The sequence below is a fragment of the Haliotis cracherodii genome, unplaced genomic scaffold (genome assembly GCF_022045235.1).
Source record: "Haliotis cracherodii isolate W230 unplaced genomic scaffold, xgHalCrac1.p SCAF_9, whole genome shotgun sequence".
Lineage (NCBI taxonomy): Eukaryota > Metazoa > Mollusca > Gastropoda > Lepetellida > Haliotidae > Haliotis > Haliotis cracherodii.
This window is the reverse complement of record NW_027266343.1, coordinates 55,135,581-55,144,464: the sequence shown is the minus strand read 5'-3', so window position 1 is coordinate 55,144,464 and position 8,884 is coordinate 55,135,581. Positions and strand designations below refer to the sequence as shown.

Below are 8,884 nucleotides of genomic sequence, written 5' to 3'. Positions count from 1 at the left end.
TAGAATATATAATGTAAAAAAGCAACGCAATATCTTGTTCCATTGAAAAAAAGTATACAAAATAAAAGGGCAGTCTATCGTACACCACTTTTTGAATGTTCCTCTTTCCCATTACAGTATTATACACAATAAAGCAGTTTACTGTCACAGCCATGAATAACCAACGAATCTTCTGGAGGCTTAAAAGAGTTGGGTTCAACGACTCTTTAAACAGTGTTTCAGTTATCGTGTAATTTAAATGCGGGATGAATGGGGGGGGGCTCTGGGCTTCTGAAACGGGTAACTCTACACAGATGTATCTACTGGGCCACCCGCGCACGTACACTCCAACAGTGCAGGGAATTTACCCAAGTACCAAGTACCACGATGCGCCATTGTATTGTTGTCAACGTCGTATACCCTCTTGGGTTTTAAGTAATTTCAAAACACACTTTTCAAAGTCACTTACTTTTCTAACTTTATAACATTCTTATTGTCGGTTTATATTCTATCCTGACGTATCTAGTGTCATATACACTACCCCCTCAACAGGAGTGAAAAAAACACGTAATCATGATTAAAAACCAATCGTCCGTCTTTCAAACAGAAATTAAAATTCCAAGCAAGACTTATAGCTTCGACTGATAAAATCACAAATGTATAACAAATAATGAATAATGCATCCGTGATATAATCAACTTAACAAGCAATAAACATCTTGAATCTCTTAAATAATAAACCTAACAGATAAATCAACATTATGTTTTTCAAAACAAGATGCACCTTATTTGATTGATGAGCGCCATTGGTATCCATGAAGAATACAATACTAGATAACGGTACATAAATCTATTTCAGACACCTATCTTCTTTATCCACCCCAAAAAGCTGCAGAACCTATATTTGTCGGGCGTGTCACCTTTGTCATCAAGTCTAGTAAGTCAGGAATTATGCTATCTTAAATGGACCAACGTCATCGCAAGGACACTATGGCAAACTACTGCAATAGTACAAAATAGGGTCTTAACTAACTAATTGCAGTTGTTAAAACCATTGCAGTGTATTTTTAAATATTACCAAATAGTCAGTTAATGTTAATTTATTCTAATCAATTCTAATTAATCCTTATTGATAATACTGGATATATTTGTGTCTTCGATCACAGAGCAAGACCTGCTTCACGTGTACATCAGGGTGCCTCACGTGCTTTCCACTTGCAAGAAGCAGTTTATAGGCGGTACTTGGACTGTAACATAAATAACTACAAATATCCTCCTTGATTGCACAAAGACACAAATGAATCTTAACCACTAGAAGGTAGCCTGCATAATTTACAGCTAACTCTGAGAATAGCTTGTTCTTTTTCATTAATCATAAATACGGATTATATAATATATACAAGATTGCACATCTTCATTCCATCGTTTTGGAATACTGAGAAAACGACCGCCGTATTTATACTCTGTAATGTCAATACTCGTTTATGGCTCCGTTCAGACGAAACACACTAGCTGCGGGTTGTCTCCCCCTTGAATTCTGTCGTATCGTGCTGTACATGCGGTTAAATGTACTTTGATAATCAACGACTTCCCGCTTATCACGTGACACTTGAATGTCACGTCTGTACCGATCAGGCGGACGTGAACCGGAAGTGTTTTGAATAAATCTCCGCAGCATAAAAGAGTCCTCCCGACTCGGTACATTTCCAACAGGACGGGAATTCCTATAAGACGCGTCTGGGTGTGTCTGGTCTTGAGATGGAGCGTCTTCCCCGTCGGAATAATCAGCTTGGAATTCATCCTCATCTTGATCACGTGAGTCTGGTATTACAATATCTGGCGCATTTTGTGCGTTCGGAGGGTTCTGGAGAAAGGCAGCTTCCGCCACCGAATCTCGATCCTGTTTCTTTGATCTGATATTGGTGAAGGCGAGAACATGGAGGAAGGTTCCATATCGATGCTTAATCATCGCAAACACCTGCATTACGAGAAGAAGAGCAAAAATCCCCAAGAAGAGCATTCCCAGAGGCTGGACTGTGATCGGCGGCCCGTCCTTCTGGTGAATGACGATGTTGAGTTCTTGTTTCACTTCTTGAAGAGCTGTCATTATCACTAGCCAAAGCCCGTTCAGGAAGAAAAACGCAAAAGCCGAGTTGTTCCTCAGTTCTAACATGTCGTCCTTGATTTTAGCTTCCACCACGGGGTTCTTGTCGATCGGTTCAAGGTATTTAGGGATGAACTTTGTCCAAAATTCTTCCTCTTTCTTATCCAGAGTTGTCAGTTCACCGTCGATGTAGTGGTCAGTCAGGATCCAGTCTGATGTAGGATCAGCGTCGTTGGAAGCTACGGACATCGTTTCTGTAATTGTAATAATCTGATTGTTCCTTGAAATTCTTCTTTGGCGTGAAATTTTTGGTTTGGTTTGTTCACTTGTTTCAATAGAGTTCGTGTTTCCACGTTCCATCCGTGTTAGAGCCTCAAGGATGAACAGAAGCGTGGCGTTGACTGTCAGCTGACTGCGCATGCGTCGAAACAATGCTGTGAAGCAGCTACAACATCCATTGTCGTCGCCATCTTGTGTGATCTGGTTCCGGAGATGTTTTGCGGCTTCTCCCAGGTACACAACAGCCTGGTCCCCAGTCGCATCCTTCACTGTGTGTTCATCCTGCTGCTCGTTGACAGACTTCACTTCTCGGGTTCCCCACGAGATGATGTTGAGGTTGCAAATGCTGTATATGATAAGGAACAGGTAACCGGATGGAATACACAAGAAGTACACCACGCCCCAAACAAGATCCGAGAACTCGTGTGGATGCATGAGACCTGGGAGGACAAACGAACCAATCAACACGTACATGAAGAATGCATTTGGAGTGAGCCATCCCTCTTGTACAACGTTCACAACAGTCCCCACCATCACTGCCATCATCACCAAGGCGAATAAAGTACTCAGGACAATAGCTATATTCAGCTGAGTGTCTGCCTTGAACCGGAGACAGGCGTAGGAAAATAGGATGTTGGGTCCATAGCAACACAGGTAGGCAGCCCAGCTTGGCATCGTGAACACTGCTTCCACCGAGGACTCGATGGCGAGGAGAACGGTTGCTGGTCCCAGGATAGAAGAGGCGAAGAGCACCGCCTGGTAGAAAATGTACAGGTTGGAGATGTTCTTGTTCTTCATCACAGTTGTGCCTCGACTCTGCAGGAGGTCCAGGATGTTGGCCATTGTTGATGGCAGCCACCGGCGTCTCTGATTGAAGAACTCCTTGAATCCCTCTGGGGCAAACGTGAGGGCTTCACTGGCGGCGCAGTACTCTACTCTGTAACCTTGCTGGAGCAAGAGGGTGCACAGCCATCTGTCCTCACCTGGAACAAGAACGGGAGCGGTGGATATCCGGTAAATGTATATTCGGCAGAGATGAATGAGCTCCTATGGTTTACGCTGCTGTTAGAGAACCAAGAATGGGCTACACGCATTGCACCCATGTGAGGAACTAAAGTTTAGGATACCCTCACCCAAAAGCAGATGAACCACTGAAAGTTAATGTATGTGACTAAGTGTTTTTCATAAACAAAACATAGAACAAAATATGTTCACATATATAACATGGCAGAGTATGGTCTCATTGTCATCAAAGTCAGCCACACGCACAGAACACATCAAAACACAACATTGTGACATTATAATATAATCTTGGCAAGAGGACAAAATAACCTTACATAACAATGATAACATCTAGTTTCCTTTCGCGTTAATTCGTGAGGACAAATAATCATGAAAGACAATTTCTCTATAAATCTATATTTATTAATTACCCCATTACACACAACTCCACTGCGTCATGGGTAGCTATAAGCCTTCCTTCGTCTACTCAGACACAGACGTTCCCCTAAAGACATGGGTGGGAATTATATATTACAACCTTTATGATGAATATAAAAGTTTGCTAGAACAAGAAAAGAGAGGTCTCCATGCAATAAGCGAATTACAGCTTCGAACTATTTGAGTGAAGTTTAGAAGGGGACTATTACGTCTTAGAAATAATGAAGGTAGGTGGCAAAAAATCCCATATATGCAAGAGAAACTATCCTTTAAGTGATCAAGTTCAGGAGGACGAATATCATTTTCAACTTGTATGTGCTACTTCGATGCTACTAGAACTGAATATCTACCAAAGACATGTATAACTAATGTAAATATGTATACATTAAAAAGATAATTGTCACAAACGATACTGAACAAGTTTGTATATCAATCATGCGTTTGATAAGAATGTATTTGTTAAACGATTTTTAAAATGATGTATTTTGTCTCTACCATACTTGTAAACTGTTATGTGTATATGGGCGTATATCCTTCATACCAAATAGAGTATTTATCCATTGAATTATGTGACATTCATCAAGGTGTTCCTGTAACACGTGACGCTAATGCAACATACCCTGGTCGTATTGGAGATGATGTCTCGCCGTCACAGGCTTCTTGGTGTACGTCTTCATGACGTTGTCGTCCATGACGCATCGGCCCCGGAACAAGCTGAAACAGCCTGGACTACACAGAACGGACCCGAACACGTGCTCCGCGGACTTCTGGAGCCAGTGACCAATGGCGTACTCAAACTTCTGGTACCACACGACTGGACCTAAGTAACAATGGATCCATATTTGAGAAGAAACCATCTTATTTTGATTTTTACACGTCATTTAAAAATGATTCTGTAACAAATTTGAGAAGCAAAGGGAGTGAAAGTTTGAGTACGATTCAACTTCAACTCATGGTCAACAGTTAAAGTGATTGAATGAGTTGGGTTAGACGCCGCTTTGAACAGTATTCTAGTCATATATTGACATGTCAGTTTAAATTGGGAGGAAAGCCTGAAGTGATGCAAGTCTCAGATGCTTACCACTTTGGTGAAACCCACGAGCACGGGTATGGTGCTGACAAACCTAGAAACATAATCGGGGCGAACTTGGATTCGGATCAACAATCACAGGTTTCTGACGCGTCCAAGGGACGCAACTCTGCGCATCTAAATACGACGACCTTGTCTATATGACGACCCATACTGTGGGTGAGTTTCTTCATACGAGGACATCTGTAACTCCCTAGGTATTTTGAGTTGATGCCCATTTTATTCGGATCTCCACGGAGTGAGTGAGTTGGGGTTTATGTCACTTTAATCAATATTCCAGCTTCCCACATTGTACCCATGTGGTGATTCGACATCCAGGCTGTCTACCTGACTTGCAAACACGTACTCCACCACCCGGATCTTCACAGAGGAAAGAATCAAATGAGACTACCCATTGTGTTGTAAACATGTATGAAAATGATTGTCCTTCGCACCTGACCCTTTCGGTTTGATCCTCCCACAGGCTGCAGCTACATCCGGGTTCTTCTTCATCCGGTCAACCAGAAGATGGACAGCCTCGGGCTGGAAGTCCACGTCGCCATCGAGGGCCAGCACGTAAGTGCTGTTAGCCTGTGGAGACACGTGGCAGAGAATATTACTTTGTGAAGAGGAGACACGTGGCAGAGAATATTACTTTGTGAAGAGGAGACACGGGGCAGAGAATATTACTTTGTGAAGAGGAGACACGGGGCAGAGAATATTACCTAGTCAAGAGGAGACACGTGGTGGAGAATATTACCTTGTGAAGAGGAGACACGTGGCGGAGAATATTACCTTGTGAAGAGGGGACGGGGAAGGACTTACAGTTTGGACCATGCTCTCTGGCAGGGCATTCAGGAAGTCTTCAGTGGAGGAAACTTTGGTAACATCGATGGACGCGTGGTTCTCCGCCAGCTTGTAGCCCAGGAGGTAGTACATGTACATCACCTGTAACGAAACTCACTGTAGCAACGTCTGCATCTACACCTTCACGTACAGCTGCACCTTCTCCTACATCGTGTTGACATCTACAGGTAAATCAACAGCTGCGCGTCTATCTGTAAATACACTTCTATCTATATCCACATCTTTATCAATATCCACGTGTATATCTACATCTCAAGGTAGATTATCGTCCCGTGAAGATCCGGGTTAGAATAGTTCTTCAGCAAACCCATGCTTGCCGTAAAAGGTGACTATGCTTGTCCATGAGACGACAAACGGGATCAGGTAGTCAGGCTCGCTGACTTGGTTAATGCATGATGTCGTATCCCAATTGCGTGGATCGAACTCATGGTATCAATCACTGGAGAGTCTGGTCCAGACTCGACTATTTACAGACCACCGGCATTATAGCTGGAAGTTTGCTGAGCGCGGCGTTAAACAAGAAACAAATATAACAAACAAACAAACAAACTAGGTAGATTATATATAATTATCCTCTCTTGTGTCCCCACCGCGAATTGGCTCGAAACCCGAACAGCAGCATAGTCACTACTCCCTCACTCACTCTACATCTTCGTCACGATATGGCTGAAATATTGCCGATATGACGTAAAGCTTTAACTCACTCACTCACTCTACATCTCCACTTCAATTTTCTTAAGCAGCGATGTGGAAGATGGGATCCGATCTGTATTACCTGCGACCATCTCTTCCTGTGTCTGATCTTGTCTTTGTCCTTGAGGTGGACAATGAATTTGTTTTGTCCTGGGAAGGTCCACTCTACCCGAGCACCATAGGGCGTCTTGCACTTCACCGCCTTTCCCAGCTTAACAGGCCGGTTGAGAAACTCACTGAAAATAGGTTTATTTGTGAAACAGGTATAGTGGTCTATATACAAGTATATTTTATTTATTTCACAAATGCAGACACACATACACACGTGTGTTATTTCTAATCAAGATAACCTTCATAGGTCTGTACAGAGTGAATGTGCTAAGTGCGGCTATTTTCCAGAAATATCTCGACTGGGGGACAACAGAATTCACACCTTGTACCCATGGGGATGCATATCAAGCGAATGTCTGCTGACATAATGATTGAATTCACATGGTTCACACATTATGGGTCGTCATATAGACAAGGTCGTCTAAGGCGCCGTAATTAGATGCGCAGAGTTGCGTCCCTTGGACGCGTCAGAAACCTATGATTGTGGATTTGAATCCCAGTTCGCCCCGATTATGTTTCTAGGTTTGTCAGCACCATACCCGTGCTCGTGGGTTTCACTGAAGTGGTAAACGTCTGAGACCTGCATCGCTTCGGGCTTTCCTCCCACATTGAGCTGACACGCCGTGATATAACTGGAATACTGTTAAAAGTGGCGTTAAACCCAACTCACTCACTCACTCAGAAATATGACTAAAACGTAGAATGACACATAACATTGATGCATCGTCAAGACCTGACAAAACGTCGTCGGGTATAAATACCGACGGACTCCAGTTTCATATGAGCGTAAGAGTGTTACATACTGACAATGAACACCGACCAAAAAGGAGTGAGTGAGTTGGTTTTAACGCCGCTTTTAACAGTATTCCAGTTATATCACGGCGTGTCAGCTTAATGTGGGAGGAGAGCCCGATGTGATGCAGGTCTCAGACGTTTACCACTTCGGTGAAACCCACGAGCACGGGTATGGTGCTGACAAACCTAGAAATATAATCGGGGCGAACCGGGATTCGAACCCACAATCATAGGTTTCTGGCGTACCCAAGGGACGCAACTCTGCAAAACGAATCGCGGCGCCTTAGACGACTGGGCCACCTGTGCCCCCGACCAATAAGGAAGTAATCTAACATATACATGTATGTTGCAGGTCGTTTTATCCGGACGTTACAGTATAAGGAGTGCGTAGAAGGCCAAAACATTCAACAGGAAAAGGCCTTAAGTCTAATTGTTGCGTTTGAAACAAACCGATTAAATCCCTCTACAGAAAGGTTGTTATGTAACACTGTGTACAGCAATCCCTTCTTAATCTAATGCCACTAAGGTTAACACCGGGCGGGCATGTTCTTGTCGTTATAACAGATAGTGTCTCATTTTCCTCCGTAGTTATCGTATTCGCTGTTAAGAATGCTGCAAATAACGCCTTCGATATCCACGAGGAAGATTTCAGTAAGACTGAAGTGGGTACTGTGTCAGATACAGAGGCGAAGCATCCTGTGGAGATAACACACACGGTGGACATGTAAAGGGAAATTGTTTTTTCAAACTGTCAAGGCAGACCTTCCGATAGTAACATGGCTATTCAACATGGTGGTGGTTTGGTGTGTGACAATATATAATTGGGCGTTGGAGCAAGGGGCAAATGGATAGTTGATAAATATTTTCATATCTACGAATACGTTAATTCGCGTTTTATATAACTGTGTTATTATGGCACACACACACACACACACACACACACACACACAGACAGACACACACACACAGACAGACAGACAGACACACACAGACCGACACACACAGACCGACACACACACACACACACACACACAGATGTAACCAGAAGCGTGCGTGTGATTGATGTTTTACGCTGCACTCAGAAATATTCCAGCTATTTGATGGCGCTATGTGAACAATCGAGTCTGGACAAGATAATATAGTGATTGATATTAAGAGCAAAAATCCGCGACGTCGAGGTACGATGATTCACAATCAACCAAGTCAGCGAGCCGGACCACCCGATCCATTTAGTGTGTTCACAGGTTGCTGTGACCAATGTCCCGGGCACCCACGGGTTCAGCTGTCTCATGCTAACACGTGCACTAGTGGTCTGCGTCCCATTGCAAATAAAAGGCCTCTTAAATGTTGTTGCATACTTTACATGAGGTATTTTCAATTTAAGAATTGACCTTCACTTCCGACGTTCATACAATGTTTGGCCCTCACTCTATGAAGGTCCATAATCCAATGAACTCACCCAAAGTGAAAGTCAATTCTTATAATTTTTTATCACAATTTCTTACCTCAAAGGATGTAGGCCAAGATCTAAACACAATTTTATTTAGT

The 8,884-nt window shown here is 43.1% G+C and overlaps 1 protein-coding gene across 1 annotated transcript in view; it reads right to left on the bottom strand.

The window, feature by feature from the left end:
- Positions 1-1,447: 1,447 nt before the first annotated feature.
- The window catches only part of LOC139452700 (chitin synthase chs-2-like), a 30,033-nt gene continuing 22,596 nt past the window's right edge, over positions 1,448-8,884 (bottom strand). The window contains exons 14-18 of the mRNA XM_071234253.1: positions 6,513-6,666; positions 5,696-5,818; positions 5,326-5,461; positions 4,421-4,621; positions 1,448-3,344 (exon numbers count right to left, since the gene is read on the bottom strand). Of these exons, the coding sequence (XP_071090354.1) occupies positions 1,450-3,344; positions 4,421-4,621; positions 5,326-5,461; positions 5,696-5,818; positions 6,513-6,666 (2,509 nt within the window). The 3' untranslated portion in view covers positions 1,448-1,449. The remainder of the gene's footprint in view (positions 3,345-4,420; positions 4,622-5,325; positions 5,462-5,695; positions 5,819-6,512; positions 6,667-8,884) is intronic.